This window comes from Centruroides vittatus, unplaced genomic scaffold (genome assembly GCF_030686945.1).
Source record: "Centruroides vittatus isolate TY-2023 unplaced genomic scaffold, ASM3068694v2 contig_3318, whole genome shotgun sequence".
Classification (NCBI taxonomy): Eukaryota; Metazoa; Arthropoda; class Arachnida; order Scorpiones; family Buthidae; genus Centruroides; species Centruroides vittatus.
The window spans coordinates 168,097-188,650 of record NW_027122128.1 but is presented as its reverse complement, the minus strand read 5'-3'; the positions used below and the strand labels follow the sequence as shown (position 1 = coordinate 188,650).

General features: G+C 32.9%; 2 protein-coding genes across 2 annotated transcripts in view; both read left to right on the top strand.

The window, feature by feature from the left end:
* Positions 1-235: 235 nt before the first annotated feature.
* Positions 236-9,834, top strand: LOC136973940 (uncharacterized). Its single transcript, XM_067268712.1, has 4 exons — positions 236-1,165; positions 9,268-9,336; positions 9,404-9,493; positions 9,563-9,834. The coding sequence occupies exons 1-4, from the start codon at positions 308-310 to the stop codon at positions 9,641-9,643; spliced, it is 1,098 nt and encodes a 365-aa protein (XP_067124813.1). The 5' UTR covers positions 236-307; the 3' UTR covers positions 9,644-9,834.
* A 3,846-nt stretch (positions 9,835-13,680) lies between these two features.
* polo (Serine/threonine-protein kinase polo) overlaps positions 13,681-20,554 on the top strand; it is a 28,522-nt gene continuing 21,648 nt past the window's right edge. The window contains exon 1 of the mRNA XM_067268704.1: positions 13,681-13,868. Within this exon, the coding sequence (XP_067124805.1) occupies positions 13,764-13,868 (105 nt within the window). The 5' untranslated portion in view covers positions 13,681-13,763. The remainder of the gene's footprint in view (positions 13,869-20,554) is intronic.

Here is a 20,554-nt window from a genome sequence, read left to right as displayed (position 1 = left end):
AAATTGGTTCTTGTAGCACATACTTTTAAAAGTAGAACGGGATTAGAAAATGTTGAATGTCGTTCGATTAATTTTAATGCTGTTATAAAATTCCAGATTTAGAATTATCGATCTGGTTATGTGCGCCGCAGTTTCGAAAATCGATAAGTTGCAGATTTCATTATATCGCATATTGCAAACGTTGATGTTATGTGAAGTAACTTCTATATTAAATATGACTGACGTACCTGTACAAAGTGTACATTTACCTGTCTCCCCAACAATTACATCCCCCGATTTATATCGTATAATCGATAAAACACGAGTAATGATCAGATATTTCTTGGTATTAGAAGGAAATTCAAGATTTGCGTCTTATGTGAAGCGCCTGTTGCCTTATTTAGTAACTCTAGGATTGCTAGTCATTTTCGGTCAATTATGCTTTGGAATCATTCACAAATTTCAAGAAAATCATAGAATTTATGACATCATCGAATCGCAGCAGTGTCAAATAATGATAATTCATATACAGTTTGCGATTTTCGCATTTTGCACCTTCTACATGTATAATCGACGTGAGTGTTTACCAGAATTGGAGCGGGTATTGGATGCTTTCATGCAGCAAACACCTTTATCAACCTCGGAATGTAATATTGCGTACATTAGAAAGATCGAATATTCCAACTTTAAGATCATATGTCCCGTTGTTGTTGTAATAGTAAATATCATTGTAGGAACCGCTACGGGAAGAATATTTCATTATCTCGAATACAGAGCAAAAATGATGATGATTATTTTGGAATTAAGTTGTATAACGTGGATAAATTTGATAACCCAGCATGGAATTTATTATTACGTGATGATTTCTTTAGTCATCAGACTGAAAATGAAGGCTGTATGCAATCAATTGCAGAAATTTTTCAACTGTCTAGAGGAGGTAAATCACTTCAAATTCATCCAAGAACAACATTTAAAGATAACACAGATGATACAGGCAGCCAACGAGCTCTTCAGCGTGTATATTTTCTTGGTTTATTGTACTTTTATTCCAATGATACTAATGGGGTTGTGCAACATAATTGACGGTAATTCTGACGAATTGATATGGTTTCAAGTTATGTATTTAATGATTGCAACTGTTATTGTAACAGCAGTTACATTCGTAGCGGGATTTCTATCGTCCTCAGTAAGTTTCTTATTCTAATTTTTAAAATATTTTTGCAATGTCGTTAGAATTTATTAAAATAGCCTAAGCTGCTCATTATAGATCATTAAAATATTTCATGGCGTAAAGCTTATTAAAAAGTTTACTTGCGTTTGACAGTAAATTCTCTCTTGATTTCAACGTAAAATGTTGAAGTCAAGATGTTTCTTGCTTAATACAAATTCTTGAATATCATTTTCACTACTAAAACCTGCATGCCATTTTTATCTACGTAAGAAATGATTTCGGAAAAGAATATTAAAAAGTCAGAACTGTGGAGTCGGTAGATTTTTACACGATCCGACTTTTTCTTACGATTCGACTCCGACCAGGGGCGACTTGTTAACAAAATAGGCCCGAAAAGTCTGACGTCATCACATGACCTCAAAATAGCATCGGTAAATATAGATCTAATAAAGAGAACGTAGAAACCTCTTTATTCCGAAGCTAAAATATTCCTCTAAGTAATGAGTCAGTACGATAGTTTTTACTTTTCTGTTATATATAACAGAGGAAAAGTATTGATCGGTCAAAAAATGATCTTACCTCAAATTTTTGCATTTTTGGACTCGGGGCACCTCGAAATGTCGAGATATGCGAAAGATTCGGGTTTTTTTTTCTGTATGTACGAATGGGAGGCACGATTTTGAACCGAAGTCGGATGGTTTAACACAGGAGTTAAGCTTGAAAATGGTTGAACTAAATCGGTTGGTACACATTCTAACATCCGTTTGCTCTTCTCTACGTTTCGAGGTTCCCCAAGTCCAAAAGAGTAAAAATCTGAGAAAGTCATTTTTTGACTGTCATTCTTTTCCTTTGTTATAAGCCGATACTGTATAACAGCCGGGAAAGTAGTAATGACGACGATTCTGATTATTTTTAAAAAAATTAAACATTAAAATTTGACACATCTACTGAATATATAAGTTCACATTTATTGACTTGTTTGATGATGGCATTGGTATTTGATAAGCATGTATAAATAAAAATAGTAAATAGATTCTTATACGAACAAATTAGTTTAATAAAAATGTTGTACAGTGCATAATATACGAGTATATTGGGTAATATATAAGTATACAGATACGTTAAACGGTCAAGAATGAGAGATATAACATTTAGACTGGTAAAAAGAAGTTACTTATTTTGTCATGTTTTGATTAATTTATTATTTTTCATCTGTTATAAACTGAATTACTTCTTACAAAAAAAATCACTTCTATTAAGACAGTCTTCACTGAAGCTTTTAAATCATATTTAACACTGGCGTGCCGTCATTGGAAGCGATGGAAGCGCTGATTCCACCTTCCAATGACCTTCCCTTGTATTTTATAAAATATAAATTTTCATATTTTAACGTACAGCATTAATTAAAATTAATTTTTCATTATAACTGCATTATGTATCTTTTACAAATTTCTATACTACATGTGAAAAAAACGATAAGATTGCTATTGTATATTCGAATAATTCGGTGGCGGAAGGAATGGTGAAACCGGGTCAGTTTCCAATCAGCCAGATTATATAGGCATTGGCACATGCGGTTTACAGAGCGCCAACCTCACCCGGTTTAGCTGGTGGATGCTTCATACACAAAGCTTCTAATTTTATATCCCGGGCCGGTTGTGGGCTGTTAGCCGTCTGCCTGCTAGATATTCGGCCGCCCTCGCCCGATTATGTGAATCATGAGTAGACTAGATCAACGGCGGGCAACCCCCGGCCCGCGGGCCAGCTACGGCTCGCGAAAAGTTTCTATCCGACCGCGAGATCTTTAATAGTTATTTTTCGAATTTAATAATCTAATTAATAGTTATTTTTCCAATTCTTTGTAATTTTCGAAAACGATAAGAGAAATAAATGTAGTAATTAACTTTTTATTTATTTCATATTTGCAGACTAAAAAAAAATTACAAACCACAAGAAGGCGTTAATTAACTACTACGGCCCGCGGAAAAAACGTAAAATTTATTCTGGCCCGTGTTATAAAAAAAGGCTGCCCACCCTAGACTAGATTTATAACTTAACCCAACCGATAGGAATTTACTGGTATGTTTTTATGATAGTTCTGTACAGTTGACAGGAGTTTTGAAAAAATCCATTAAAATATTTGATATACTTATTCTGCGTTTATTCTGCTCTCCCATCTTATATTACATTACTTACGGATTTCAATGTTAAACCGGTGATATTACTATTTAGTATGTCCCATCTGTAAGGGGATGCAGAAAAAACGTGTACAATTACAATAGTGTTAAAAAAGTAACTGTTACTTTGGCAGCATCATTTACAACCAAATTTAATGAATGAGACATACAATGGTACAGAAAAAGCTCTAGAATTTATTTTCCTTAAATTTACGATTTATGTATCGGTTGTCATAAAAATTTCTTTCTACTTCTTTCCCAAGACTACAGATATTCGAGTACAAAGTAACCGGTTTCGACTTATTTCTAATTAAGTAGTAGTTAAATAATTAAGCGATTTGGGAATTAGAAACATAAATAAAACCCCGATGAAAGAGCCGAAATTTTACTTAAACAGAAGCTTAACTGGACCAATCTCTTGCCGAGTACAGTGGGGTCTGATCTCTTCATAATACTGTATTAGATGTAATAAAGACAGAAATTTTTCCAGTTCAATGAGAGTGACCAAAAAAATTTCGATATTTTGACGATAAAATTTATGACGAATGACGATTCTTTCGTAAAATTGAAGCAATTTGGAAATCAAAGCGGAATAGAATTTAACTTTGGTAGACAATATAAAATAAATATTGAAAATTTTAACAAGATAATTACGATTAATAGATATATCTAAATTAATAGATGTTATATGTTTTTTCTCAAAGCGAGAATTGGCATTTAGAGGGCACAGGGAATTTATTGAATCTAATAACGGAGGTAATTATATTGAACTTTCTTATTTATTAAGTACGTCGGATAATCTATTAAAAATACATTTAAAGAAGTATACGGTTTTTACTGGTTTATCGAACAAACGAATACGAACGGGCCCTGACGCGCAATTAATTGATTGCCCCTGAAAGTCGGCTTCTTACAGAAACACAGCTTCCCTATCATCAAATGTCACGGCACACCACTGATATTTAATAATTTTAAAGGAGCGGAAAATAAACGCTCTACTGAAACTCGGTTGGTGGCAATGCTGTGATAATCAATGTTGTATTTTGGATAATGTCTGCATAGTGCAGTATTGCCGTTTTAACATCCAAACTTGAAGAGTGGTCAATGTGATTTATTTTTTCCAGTGCATAATAAATATCATCTTCAAATTTTGTAAGATTTCCTTTTCTGTCTGTACTCATATTAGAACTCAAGCTTAATTTTGAGGGTAGAGACGAGTTTTATAAAAAAAAATAAAAACTAGCAGATGAGCCAGATATTGCTCACGCAAAAAGTAACGATAACGAAGATTAAGATATTTAGATTATAGCTGATTTTACCCGTTTTCACTGGGTGCAAGAATTAGGTCCTCTCTCTCCCGGGACTAATTAGAGAATTTTTAGATGGGTCTAAAAGTATGTTCGATTTTTCACAAAAACGCAAAATACCGCATCTAAAATAGTACAGTAGAAACGGAGTTCTTCGGGGTAATCCTTAACCCTCTCCCTCTTCCCCCGCGAGAGGAATTTCGAAAAGTCCCTTCTTAGTGTACCTTCTTATGATGTATCCCGTGTACCAATTTCAACTCTTAACCGTTTGAACTCTGAGCTTATCATTATTATTATTACAGTATTATTATTAACCCATCTCGATTATATTATAAGATTGCGAATGCTAATAACGAGTAAAATATTAAGTCCGACTACACTGGAGATATGACACGTGACCCCTTCTACGTCTCTACCCAGTCGACCTTTAATAAAGAATTTTAAAAATTTAATAGCATGAATGCCCTTTATACACACGCTACTGTGCCAAATTTCGTTTCTTAAACTTTACTCATTCTGAGATATTCTTTAATAGTTCAGAACAGAATAAAGAAATTAAACAAATTAGACGCCAACATACGCGCCTGGACGCGCGAATTTTTCCCTTTATTTGACATTTTTTCGGTTTACAGGTTCTCCAAACGTATAGATTTGCAAAAAAACTCGGCTCAATTGTGACACTATTCAAATACTTTTTCGTTTTTTTATATACATAACACGTTGGGAAAATAAAAAGGAATCTGAGTCGGGGAGATTTTTGACGAACTCCGACTCCGACTGCACAGCCCTGTTAAAAATGCTTGCTGAAATAAGCGCATTTAAAAGTAAACGCGTATCCAATTCATATGGATCCGAAAACAACATTTAAAGAAATGAATTAACGTTACTTAGAATAAAATTTGTAACAGGATGAGAAGATACAGTGAGTTATTCTTCGGTGCTTGACTCCGGAAATACGAATATCTCAGCAAAGTCTAGACATACAATTATGAAATACGAGGCAAAAACAACCTTATGCATTAAGAAAGGAGGAAAAGAAAGTCCTGGCGATCTGTGAGGTTTCTAAGACACTGAACACTGCCAACCAACGAATCTGTGAATCAAATTGACTGCTACGAGCTCCAAAACGTCGAAAGCCTACCTCTCCGGGAAACACGCGTTCGGATCCAGACGAGTCGGAAAACCCCAGGAATTTTTCGGGGTGGTCCGTCCGGATACGTCGGGTCCCGTCTCTCACCACATTGTGGACCTGACCGAATCCTTAATTGACTTGCTAAAAGAGACTTTCTTAGTGCCCACAGGGCGGAAAAAGTTAAAAAAAAAAAAAAAACTTCGAAACGTTACTTTCAAAAGGATTGAGTCACATGCCACACCACGTGAAAGCATGAATGAAATCTAAAGTTTTTGTAACCCATATTATTACAAAAAGACGAACTGAGATTAGATCTTGCTGACCCTATTTAGCAAGATCTAATCTCAGTTCGCCTTACCTTTTCCTATGGAGGAATCGCGGATACCGATTTCCCAAAAATTCTCCCGAACAAAAATGTTTGAAGTTAACACTGTGCTGTACATGAGACCCTCTAATTCAAATTTGCCTGGGGTTCCATCAGTGCCTGATTAAGTGCCCTAGACTAGACAAAATTCAAATTGGGGCACCATTTAAATAGGTTGCTTCTAAAGAAATCTTAAATGATGTCCCTTAAAATTTTTATTAATAAAAGAGAATACAAACACTTAAACGATAACAATTGTATAATAAAAGATTTTCAGGAATAACGAAAAATTATTATAATTTTTTTTCCCTGTACTGAAGCCGGGCCCCTCCGAATTACGTTTCCTAGATATTTGTCTTATTTGTCTATTGGTTAAGTATATCCAAAACTATGTAACAAATTGCTTTTGATATAAATTTCGAACTGAATCAGCACCAGAAATTTTAAAATTTAAAGTAATAGACCGCATTTGCCGTGAGTCGTACGGTAAAATAACTTCATTTCTAGTCACACGTATAATTCGTAAATTCCATGAAGCAACTGTAAGGAATAAATAAATGACATTCAATACAGCACTCTTCATAAAGCTCGTCTTTAAAATTAAATAAGTAATTCTAGTACAGTCACATTTAATTATATTAAATGTGACTGTACTAGCCATTAATGTACTAGCCAGTCTAAAAGCCATTGATGAAATTTATCAATGGCTTTTAGATTAGGTTAGGAAGAGTGGTGTAGGTTATACCTACACCCAGCGCCGGATAAAGGGGCGGGCAAGCCGGGCGACTGCCCGGGGCGCTAAATTTTGAGGGGCGCCGATATAAAAATAAAATATTTTTTTACATTCATTATTTTTTTAGATTTTATAAATTAAAATTAATCATTTTTCATGAAACATCGATTTTTTTAGCAAGCAATAAATTGTTTTTTCTTTAATAATACCAAATAAAGGTCACAACGCTAATTATTTTATTATTGTCAACAGATGTAAATAATATTACAATTATTCAAAGAAAACTATTTGTATAGTCAGAATTCATAATAACTCAAAAAAAGATTAATAGACAAAAACAAAAATTTACTAATTAAAATAATGAAACCTAAGAATTTTTATGGCTTTTATCACACAACATTGATGCAGACAAATGCTTTTTAATCTCTAAAAAGTTTATTTTTATTTATTTTGAAAAGATAATTTGTAATCAGTATCACGTATCACAACAATCTACTCAAAAAATAGACGAGATCAAATTTATAAATTACAAATATCAACAAAATTATGAATAGTCAAAGTGATACTGGCGCCTGTCATACGCCTTATTAAAACATATGTAAGATCAACGATGACAAATGAAAGATTAAATAGCTTTTTGTCAATAGAAAATGAAGTTGCAAAAAATATAATGATGACCGAAAACATACAAAAGTTTGCAGATTTAAAAGCTAGAAAAAATATTTTTAAATTATTTTTATGAAACATATTTACTTTATTTGTCATACATTTCATTTCTTTTTTAAGATTATAATCATTGTTTTTGTACTGCTTTGTATATAATGGTGCTATAGCATCACTTCCGGTACGTATTGCAAAAAGTCATATCATAACTAGAGCTGCAAAAACTAAACAGAGAACCAACACTTTTATAAAATATTATAACCAACTAAAATTGTTAATTATGGTTTAAAATTACGGTAAAATGCGATATAAATCCAGAAATAATATTAAATATTTTAATAAATTCATAAATAAAAATTGTTTTTGGAACTATATACATTTAATATTGGTATAGTACGAAAATTCAGAAATGGTTTTTATTGCAGGGATCATTGCGTGGAAGTTAAATATGCCGACAATGGTTTGAAGTAGCTAATATTGTCCCTCATAAATTGCAAGATATTCCATATACCTAAATCCTGTCAGGGTTGAATTAAGCATTTATTGTCATTCTTCGACTATGTACATATTGTTATTTACAACCATGTCATTTGTAGTCATTTTATTGATCTTCAATTGGTAAAGCTAAAAGTAATAAAAAGCAATAAACACCATTTCTGAGTTTTCGAAGTATAACAGTGGTAATCAGCATCTGCTGTCGCTGTCAATATTATGTCATTTAAAAATCATAATTCATTGAAATAATTTATGTATGATGAAAATAATACAAAAATATCAAAAATTGGAAGTATTATATTTTAATAATATCTAATATAATAGCAAAATAGATGTGGGTAAGTTTTATGCATTTTTTTATAGTTTCAAATAATGCAATATTTTAAATAATAACAATTGCAAATGGCATTTACGCATGTATACCTGTATTCTAATATTGTATAATATGTCGTAATAATTATTGTTAATATAACGAAATTATTACGATATCTAGTAAAGTTTATTTTATTGTGGATGTTGTTTCGATTCGTGGCGTATCCAATTGTACCAACTTAATTAGTATGATAAAATTTCCGTAATGTGATTTTCAAAAAAGTTAATTTAATTAACTATGTTATTGAAATTTTGACAAATAGCATTACAAAAAATTTTGTATGTCACACGTTTGCAACAGGAATAGCATAACTTACTTTTCAAAGTTCTTGCTCCTTCGTCGCTCGAACTTCAAATGCGCTCGTTATGCTATTCCATATGTCGCATCACTTGTAAGTAAATAACTATTGTATTATTTTTTAAATAAATAAATTTTTTACACAGTTCTTTATTGTGTAATTTTGATTTTTTGCCTATTTTACTATTTTTTTTTTTTTTTTTAATTTGCAGTAAATTTGTATATTCTTGTATGAAAGGGCCCCAAATTTTGTTTTGCCCGGGGCGCTCAAAACCCTAGAACCGGCCCTGCCTACACCACCCTTCATTTAGATATTTTTAAAAAATTTTTTCACCCTGTGGGCACTAAGAGAGCTCTTTTAGTAAGCCCATTATAAATTCGGCCAGGATCATAGCATGGCAGTCATATGGTGATGGACTTTGTCCAACATCGGGAACGACCACTCCAAAAAATTTCTAGGTTTTTCGATCCGTTAGGATTCAACCGTAAAGTATAAATAATCATCCATTATTGTTACAAGGCGGACAGTGTGATCATATATAAATAAGACATGATGTATTTTTGATTTACTTTCAGGCTCATCAAGCTGAAAAAATTCTATTTAAAAACATAAGCGCACCTATTTCGATGAGAGAGGCTTTTCAGGTAAGTATTCATTTCATATTAAAGTAGTAATACTCTAGTGTAATAATAACGCTATTGGTTTTTACAGATAAACGTCTTTCAATCTAGAATGAATGCTGAAAAAATTGGTTACACTTGTTTAGATCTATTCGTTGTTTCTAACGATATTATCTTAAAAGTAATATTACTTCTTTATTTTTCTTTCAATTTTTACTTTATAACTATACATATAATTATATTTTTTCAGATAATTAGTGGGTTAATATCTTATCTGTTGATGTACCTACAAATGAAACACAAAAATAAAATAAAAAGTAATAATAATTAGCACGTTGCTCTGTGATGTAGAAAAAAACTGCACTAACGTACGATTAATGAAACTCAATTGCCCTTACAATAGCCGTTAATAGCTGCGTAATGAGATTTTCTTGTAATTAATTCTTTCCTCTGTACGCACTAACGACTAAAGAGGACCTTTTTCTATAGGCTACTCAAAGTAGATTCGATCAGGCCATAATGGAAGCAGCTGGGTAGTGAGGGTCTAATTGTTTATGGAACATTCCTGTAAAGTTGCTCGCATGGCTTTTCGATCCTGGACTCCCCAGAGCAGTAGCTTTGGCCATTTAGCTGTCAATTAATAATAATAAAATATTTAGAATATTTCTTTTCTTTTCTTTCGAAGACACAATATAGTGACGTAAACTTAAACACTGGGCTAAGTTTACGTCACTACATTGTGTCTTCGAAAGAAAAGAAAAGAAACGAAAATACAAAACAACGGTTTCCTGCAAGATAGAATTTATGGCTTTTATGTTGGACTCCCCAGAGCAGTAGCTTTGGCCATTTAGCTGTCAATGTGACCCTTAGGAAACAGAGGAGAACATGTCCCCAATATTTTTATGAATTGTTTCCTCCTCACAACCTATTCGTTTATACAATACTACAAAAATTAGGCATAGAAACGCGTCTGTACACAACATGTGTTTTTAAAATCTACTCAAAACCGAAGAATAGAAAAATTTTCTTATTCATAGTCACTCGTCCCCTTCAATATATACAGTCAACACGTGTGCTATAGACATACTGTACTGTAACTGCGATGTACAGTACCGTTACCACATCTCAGTTAACGAACTTTTCCATTAATCATATCTGCCATAATTTCAACGATCAGAACTGTAATATATGTTAATAATTTAAATTAATTAACCATTAAATTTAATGTATACCGGCGAGAGGTAGAAACATGGGTCGAGTGTATGGTGACAGAAAACCTGATCAGTATTACCGTATTACCGAGACATTTATAATACAAGAACCGATTATCTAAATTCGGACAAATCCGAATTTATTTCATTTTAACCCTCTACCTCTCCCCCGCAGGCAGGGCCGGATTTACATAAGGACATTTGGGGCCGGTGCCCAGGGCCCCCACAAAACTATGTTTAAACATAAATTTTTTTTCCTATTACTGCGACAGCCTAGTGTGGCCCAACCACGAGGGCCACAGGCAAAGAAAAACCAAACCCGGGAAAAAATTTTACATAGGTATTTTTCAATTAAATTAAAATAATTAGTTTTACACAAATAAAATATATGTATGTTTACAATAATCTTATTTTTAAATGAAATTTATAACTTCCTAGTTGAAATCTACTCGAAAGTACAGTACAGTATTTTGTGTAAATTTTTCTAAATCATCAAATTTGCCTACTCTTAAAGTGGGGCCCCCACCGAATTTGTGCCCACCGAATTGGTAAATCCGGCCTTGCCCGCAGGGGATTTCCAAAAATTCCTTCTTATTGTTCATTCTCATGGCGTACCTTACTAAAACGCAGTTAAAAAATAAAAAATTGCATCTAAAATAGTACAGTAAAAGCTGAGTTCTTTAGGATAAGCCTTAATCCTCTCCCTATTTTTCGCGGGGCGGGGGTCCGTTCGGATATGCCGGGCCCCATCCTTCACCACCGCGGTCGTCCCATTGTGGGCCTGGCCGAACCATAATGGGCCTACTAATAGAGGCCCTCTCTAGTGCCCACAGGGCGGAAAGAGTTAAAAAAATCCTCTCCCTATCCCTCGCGGGGGAAATTTTGAAAAATACTTTCTCGGTGTAATTCTCGTGACGTACCCGAACTGTGTATCAAATTTCAACTTTCAACTCCTAACCATTTGGGCTCTACACTTATTATTATGATTATTATTATTATTATGTGTTGGGTTAAGTGAGATATACTCGGTTAACACCGGTGACTGAGTACTATGCCGGACCAAAGTCAAGGCGTAGTAACCAAAACAAAAATTAAAGAAGTGTATCAGTGTGTGCGTCTGTATTCAGGAATTTCCTCACAACATGACATATATTCAATATAGTGGCCTTCTGTAGTGTGGTGTGTGTTTCTATTCAATTGTAATGTGCCCTAGGCTTTTGTGTAGTGTGTGTGGTATGAAACCTGTAGAGGAGAGAATGCCAGGTACAATAAGCACTCTATCCATTCTCCACAGATGCCTTATTTCTTGGGCGAGTTCTGTGTACTTGCTAATTTTTTCAGTGCATGCGTTTTGTATATTGTGACTGTTTGGAATGGATATGTGTATAATGTACTGTCAAGGGCGTCGCCAGGGGGAGGGCAGAGGGGCAGTTGCCCTCCCTAGAAATTCGAAAAAAGTTATTTAAATGCTAAGTTTTAATTAAAATAATCTTCTTAGGCTTCTTGTAAGTTAAAGAAAATGTTTTATTTGAGTTATTTCTTTTCCGGTACATAGTAAATGATTAAAACTTTATGAATCGTTTCTATTTTACCTACATACAATTCATATCCTCTATCAATTTACATCATCTTGCCCCCCCTTACCCATTGGCTGGCGTCGTCCTTGTGTACTGTATGTGATTTTATTGTGTTTGTCAAAGAGTGTGATGTCTGGTCTGTTGTGGTAAATTGTTTTATCTGTGATTATGGCTTTGTCGTAGTACATTTTGTGCGTGTTGTTTTCCAATACTGTCTGTGGAATGTATTTGTAGTATGGTTCGTGGATGTGTATTAATTTGTGTTTCTTTGCAAGCTCTTGGTGTATTATATTTGCTACTTGATTATGTCTGTGTAAATAATTTGTGCTGCGCCAAGAGCTTGCAACCGGAAGTGATGTGTTGTATAGTTTCTGGCATGATGTGACATTTTCTGCATGGGTCATTTGTGAGTGTTGTATCTTTGAGTATGTGTTTTCTGTAGTTTTTAGTATTTATGACCAGATCCTAATGGCAATTATGAATCCTCCCGTCTCCCCAAAGAGGGCATCCCCGAGCTAACCAGCTGTTTGACGCAGTTTTGACAACAAAATCCTGGGCCAGGTCTTAAGGATGCCTGCCATGGAGAGTGCCTTTTGATTGCTTAACGGTGTCTATGCTTTTTATATGTTGTGTCGTGTCCATATGTTGTGAGTGTAAATTTAATGGTGTGTTATTTGAGTCTGCTAGAGTTACTGCTTTATGTAACTGTGATGTTTCTTGCTTTTTCTGAAAAAAGCAAGAAACATGACAGAAACATCACAAGTATTATTATCAACCCATCTTGATTATAAGATTCACGAATTGTAATATTTGTAATATAATAAACCAACTTATTAGAACGCTGTAATTAGTTAATTATGAGCACATGCTGCTTATTGCACATAACTCATTATATAACGGCCCGATGGCTGAGCAGTCAAGATGGCAGCCTACCGCTCTGGGAGACCCAGGATCGAGTCCCAACGGATAAAAAAAATCTCCAGGAATTCTTCGGGAGTGGCCCGTCGGGATATGTTGGGCTCCGTCCATCACCACCCGGCCGCTCCCATCGTGGGCCTGGTCAAACTCATTCATAATGAGCTGGCTAAAAAAGCCCTCTTAGTGCCCACAGGGCGGAAAGAGTTTAAAAAAAACTCATTATATAAATAGTTGTAATTTTGTTTCATAAAAATCCAAAACAGTTAATATTTTACGCATAATATTAATTGAAAATTTAGATATTTTCTACTATAATTATTTTATAAATAGCTATAAATCAAATTTTATGTCATAAATGTTAGTAAACGATTGTTCAGTTATAATCACATGACTACTTTTCGACTATGCGCCTTCTATGCCAATTATAAAAATCGATGTTGAAACTAAACTTTCACCTATAAAAACGCTAAATAATTTAAAATACTACACTTTTATTTAGTTATTATTAATAAATGTTAATTAATTTAATAAATTTTATTTCAAATTTTCAACGAACATAAATAAAGAACACACTAAACGTCCGCTACGAGGAGTATACTTCTAGATAGTTTCCTATTGGTTAAACCGAATTCGAATTTAAATAGTTGGGAAATTCAAAAAGCTTCACGAATATCAGCTAGTCGGAGAAGGTTATACGTTTAAAGTATTTTGTTTTACGCATTATTATAACAAAAAATTAAGTATTATGACTACTAAGAAGAAGGAAGAGATCTCAACTAGAGAAATACCCGAATTTTTGATCGATCCGACGACAAAAAAGAGGTATTCACGTGGACGATTCTTAGGAAAGGTAAATTTTCATTTAAGTCGATTGAAATTTCCATGATTTCTTAACCGATCAATCTCTAGAATTAATTTTAAAATTTTCTAAATTTTGAAATTCCTGTTTAAATTTTAAATTTTATAATAAAATTTTTAAAAAGTCAGTTATTGTTCATTCTGGAATGCAGAACAATAGACGTGATTTAAAAGGTTTTAATATGGTTGAAGCCTAAAGCTGTTAAGTAGCAGGTGGACACAATGACAAGTTCATAAATAATTTAACTATAATTATAAGAAACAAATTAATAAAAAATTTATTGTAAATTAAATCTGATGTTTGATTCATTTTACTAATTGTTCCTGAGTTGCAACTGAAGAATTAGAAGAGTTACTTAGAGGTCATTTCGATCTGTATGTAGGGTGGTTGCATTATTTTTAAAAAAAGTTAACTAATAGTCGAAGTTTATGTATTTTGTATGTTTTAATTTGCTTTTTAATCTGTGTGTGGATCATTATTTGCTAAGATCGATTGGTAGAAGTTACTTTTAGATCGTTCGTTTATGTGTGTTTAAATGATGTGGTAACTTCTACTGATTGTTCTAATATAGAATTTGATTTGATATGCATTTTCTGATCTGTTGGAATGATTGTCTGCTTGACAATATGAAAATGTTAGTGTCAAAGTATTTTGGTTTGGTTATACATCCTACATAAAATTAAATTTATATAACTGCAAAATTGACTTTAATATGTGTGTATTTTTAAAATTTCATTAATTTTGTATATGTTAAACAAGTTAATCAGTACTGTTGTAAAATCTATTTACAACAGTTTGGCTACCCGATCCCATTGCTTTAATTTTTACTTTACAACCATCATTGCTTTCTTTCCAAAACAATTAATGCCTCCTTTTGAGTTTTGATTGGTTCAGTTTTTTTATCATCGCCATTTTTTCTTAAAAAACCCTTATGTTTTGTTATGACTACTTTAAAACAAAACTTTGCTTTCATCTTGTTTAAAACAAACAACAAAAACAAAGTTGAGTGTCATATAAATCAAAAGTTAAATTCAAACACTAACAAACAAATTCAACACACAAGAACAAATGTTTCAATACAAACATTTGTTCTTAAAACTCATCTTTAACTGATGTTATTTGGTTATTGTCCATTAGAGTAACACCTTTTTAGTCTTCTTTCCTTGTGATAAAGTTAATGTACTCTTCAGTAAGTAGATTCATCACTAGAAATCTGTCCCTCTTGAGCTCTTAGGTTATAAGGACGAATTTGATTTATACATTCAAAATTGGTTGTCATCATCATGTATTTCTTTAATGAGATAGTTGACGGGATTAATCATATGGTCCTTTTCATTTGCTTTGTAACTTATGTCTGCTTAAATGACGGCTCAACACAAAGTCATGTTCCTTAGTCTTAGATTTGTTTATTTTGACCAAAAGATGTTTTATTTTTGTCATGAGCATATGCAAGATTCTCAACAGCTTGTACTTGATTAAAAAACAGTTCAATCAATCTATCCTGTTTTCTTGAGTGACTGTCCCTCCTCTAGTCTTTGTATTTCTAGTGTTCTTGGTTCAAAACCATGGAGTAAGTAGAAAGGACTCTTGAGTTGATTTATGTTTTGTTGTGTTGTAAGCAAATACTGCTGTTGATGTTTTCATGCTGTGATATCAGTATATTTCCTAAAGATGTCTCCTATAGTGCAGTTTGTTCTTTCTACAAGTCCATTTGCTTGGGGTGGAAAGTACAAGTTTTGATATGATGTACTGTACACCACATTTGTCTAAGAAATTTTCAAAATCTTCAGATACAAATGATCCTTGATCTGAAGTGATTGTTTCTGGAAATCCATACACATCAACTACATTTTCTTGTAAAGCTTTCAATGTTGTCTGTATACTTAAACTACTTGTAGTAATAGTTATCAAATAATGGGTAAAATAATTGTTCACACATCAAAATTCATCTCTCTGCATTTTTTGACCTGATGGGAGTATTCCAATATGATCAAGACCTAATATTTCAAATGGTCTCATTGGTATATCCTATGTCTGCAAGAAAGCTCTACTTTTCAATGGATAGTTGTTATTCATACTTGACAATCATTAGCATAATTTTTAATTTCTGTCACAATATGTTCCCACCATTGATAATCTAGAATTCTTGAGAGGATTTTGTCTGCCATTAAGGGATAAATTTAATAAATATATACTTCTGTACATGGATTATACATGATTTGTTCATGAATAATAATGGCTTTTTTCGTTATTTCCAAGCCCATGTAGATTTGTGACTGTGCATTAATAACAGGATAAACTATTTTAACTTCAATAAAACATTTATTTTTAATTTTAATAATTTGGCAATTGTAGAAAAAATATAACTGTTGGTTATTTATTTTCTAATTAACTAAAAAGTTGAAGAAGCAATAGCATATGTGCATAGGAACTCAAATGCGGTTTTATTTTGTCAATGTGCTATATTGTAAGGCAGTGTTTTTCAACCTTTTTCATTGAGTGGCACCCCTGTTTGAAAAATAAAAATTGCGGCACCCTTGACTGGCAGCAGATCTAGAATCTGAATAAGGGGGCTAATGGGGGCAGATGAATTTTTTGCGAAAATGAATATTATGCACAATGCTGGGGAGGGAGTCTCCTCCCCGGGGAAAAAAATTTAAAAATTGACAGTCTGAAGTAGCATTTTAATGCAAAAATAGTGTTTCTACGTGTTCAAAATCAAAATTTAAGTCCATTGAATTTTGTTGACATACTGACAATGAGTTATCTTGAACTACACTTAAGTAAATTTCCAAGAGAATGCCTAAAGGTCCTAAACTTTGCGACACCCCGATCGTGGCGCCGTGGCACCCTAAGGTGCCGCACCCTGGAAACAAAAATGTGAGTAGGAACTGAATAGAAACTCTGATTTTATATATATATATATATATATATAAAATGAGGATGTTTTTGTTTGTTCATTATACACTCCCGAGCTATTCAACTAGTTGCTACGAAACTCTGCAGTTACATTTACATACATCTAACTTAGATAATGTCGTGATCCCACTCCAAAATTTCTATTGGATTTCTGTAAATTAATTTCTATCTACATTTGATTTTCTGATTTACATGTAGTGCCATCTATTGGCAAAAAAAATCACAAAATAATAAAATAATATCCTTTTTTATAAGAATTATATTAATTTTAAAATATGTATATTATATTCACTTAATTACTGAGACAGGTAGCATATAGCACTTCCTGCATGAAATCGAAAGTGCTATCATGTGAAAAGTCTATAGTAAGTATATCATTTTCCATATCTAACGACTCCGGTTTTTCATTCTAATTCTAATAAGCACCTCCAATAGCCGAGTGCATAAAATCGCTGAACTCTGGTAGTTAATTGTGAGTTTGGGCATGGCCAATGGGCTGGCTGCATGGAGCAGGGCTTAAAGTGACTCTCTTTTTTAGCTTTTTCTGAGAAAAACTCACTTTTTTAGCTTTTTTCACTTCCCATGTGAATTTTTTTTTTTTTTTTTTTTGTAAATGCACTCAGGAGTGAAATCGTGACTCGGCACGTCCCCGTATGCCTTATGGACCGTGCGCAACATGATAAGGCACTGTCGTATACACATGTAGTGTACTACATTTATATAGACTAACAAAACGAGGAGCTTCCCAAAGCTTGATACTCTGCACATGCTGTAGGAATTTGCACGTGGGTTCTCCTTGCTTGTATCCTTGTGAAATACCGATCTCCGCGGCGCTTCGATATAATCACGCTGCATTAAGACATAAGTACACTTCTAGTTCGGTGTTAAGAGTGATTTTTATACAGCATTATTTTTAGCATTTGTATTTATTTAAGCGCAGTGGACAAAAGAAAGAAATAGATTTTATTTAATACTAACAGTAGAAACTCATGTTTTAGCAACAGAAAATCGTATAGAACCCAATACTTTCTGAAGTAAGTTGCTAAGCAAACTTCTTCCCAACTGCCTGCTATTCTTTAGCTTAAACAATGACATTACTCGTTTTTGACTACCATAGAAAAACCGAAAATGATAATTGTTGAGCGATAATAAATTTGATTTCTACTGTTATTATTAAATAAAACATTGCAGGACACTCGTTTCAAAGCCTGTATCTTTCTAGCACTCTGTAAAATTAAAGATTGAGCGAATCTCGTGCCAGGAAATACAAGATTTTAAACTAATATCCTAAATATTAATAACTTCTGTAGAGACAATCTTTAGACAAAGACAAAAGTTTGGTTTTAAGTGGGTGCTTATATATTTGGCATGCACCATGGTTTTCTGCATTCTAACGGTGTCCTTCATTTTCCATTTCGACAGAAACTATAAAACTCGTCACGCGCGTGCGCATTCAAACAGCTGCGGTCAATCCGGCACCAAATTAAAAAATTAATTTGTAAATATTTAGCATCAAAAAATTGCTATTTTCACTTTAATGTAGCTTTTCGATATGCTTCTAGTCTAATTCGGTCAAAAAATTAATTTAATTATAATTTATTAAAGATTTTAATATTTTAATATTAGAAAGTAATTAGCATAAATTACATGGTGTCATGTCTCATCTTCGCTCCCGTTCAAGTTTATTGTCTTATACACATGCCGATGTTTGTTTTTACTTCTGCTTGGGTTTTATTTCAACCTCGACCGTTTGGTTACGCAAAGTGGGGAGACGGGCGTCACGTGACTGCGTATCTGACTTTTTACAAGTTTCCTTACCTCGAAAGAAATTTATATTTTTTCTCGATTTTAATTATTATTAATTAACATTTTTGATGGATTCTTATATCTTTGTATTATCTAAAGTTGCAGATATAGATGCGTAAAACTTTATTTAAAAAATTGTTTTTCTTATATTTTAAAATTCAAAAATAAATTAAATATTGGAAATGATAAACTATAAGTACAGTGTGTTTTACGTTATCATTGCGAACAGATACGGCCAATTATTTTATAAACGTATTTATTATTTTAATTTTTATAAATTATTTAATTTGATGCAACGTGATCAATTAATTACTGTGGTGCGTTAACATGGGCATAGCCAGGAAGGGGCATGGGTGGGCACGCCCCCTCCAGTTAACCTGGTGCCTCTCCCCAGAAAATTACAGCCTCTACTAGGCCTCCATAACAAACTCTGCGTACACCAATGCATGTTAATTAATATGGAGGCGAGACGCGATTCAATTACTTTTTCATTTCAGATGTTGATTACAGTGTTATTTTAATGTAATTTTATACATAATGTATGTTTATTATAATTAATAAATCTATGTAGGAATAATATCTGTGTCTAATAAAACAAAGCGATAATAAAAAGCATGCGTTCCATCTCAGTCTTTTGTAAGCGAAATTTTATGATTTTAATTTTTTAAAAATGAGATTTTCATTTATAATTTTTGTAATTTGATTTATAAGAGCAAAAAACTAAACTTATCAAATATCAACTGTCTGTAAATAATTTCATCATTTACTTATTAAAGTCAGATTTGTTAAATTTCATGGGATTGTATTATTTTTCAACTTCAGGGTAGTAGAAAGCTTTGTATATTTTCTCCCGTGAAAGTAATAGACTCTGCCAGTTCCCCACTGTGAAGGACAACAAACTGCTAAATGTTTAATTACATTGTTTTTATAAACTCTTCTCTGTCAGTTGTGGGTCGAATGACTAACAAATTGTTTATTGTATTCAGGGGAATAGATTTGGAGACTAGTATTACCAGTAATGAATTCTGTAATTTTATTTTTAATCATTTAAAAAATATTGATAAAATTGCCAAATAAATGATTGGGTCACAATTAATAGTGGTATTGCTATATAACAGACATGGGCAAATGCGACTCCGAGAGCCATATGCAGCTCTTTTTGAGTTTTATGTGGCTTTTGCTGAAAGTGTTAATTTCTGCTTTTTATTATTATTTTTACAGTTTTATTTCCACAATTTTGTGAAAATATGTTTATTTAAAAAATTCAATACTTGTTTTATATTATATAATAAAATCGAGGTACAGAACTGCAGTACAGAATAAAAAAGTACAGAACTGTGGCTCCCATGCATTTTGCAAAACCTACATTTTGGCTCCCACTGAACTTTTGCTTGTCCACCCCTACTATATAATGAACATGCAACCCACTGATTCTGCCAGAAGTTGTTTTTTTTTCTTCTTTAATTACATTTTTTTATGAAGAAATCAAAAAATGTACCTTGAAATAAATGGCATTTGAAATTTGGCATGTTATATGGAAACACATTCTGGTAGTTAGGTTACTATTCCATTTGCTTTGCTGTGTAACGGTGGGAATTCTGTACGGGGCACATGAAAACTTAATGCGGGCCTGTTCTGGCTTAATGCAGTCTTACTGGTCACTTTTCTGGAGTATAAACTCAGCCTAACTATTTTCATATTTAATCTTATCAGTCCACTTAATAATCAATCTAATATCATATGCAATGTTATTGATACAAAATATGTGTGCGTTTGTGTGTTTTTTTAATAACGCCTGTTTTCGTTCATTTTAACACTATTAGCTTTTTTAGCTTTTTTTCAGTGTGAACTCTCTTTTCTCACTTTTTTTTATTGCCATGACTGCTTTAGCCCTGATGGAGTTTTCTGGGTTTTATTCATGTTAGTAACAATAGAATCAAGCTTCCCATAAG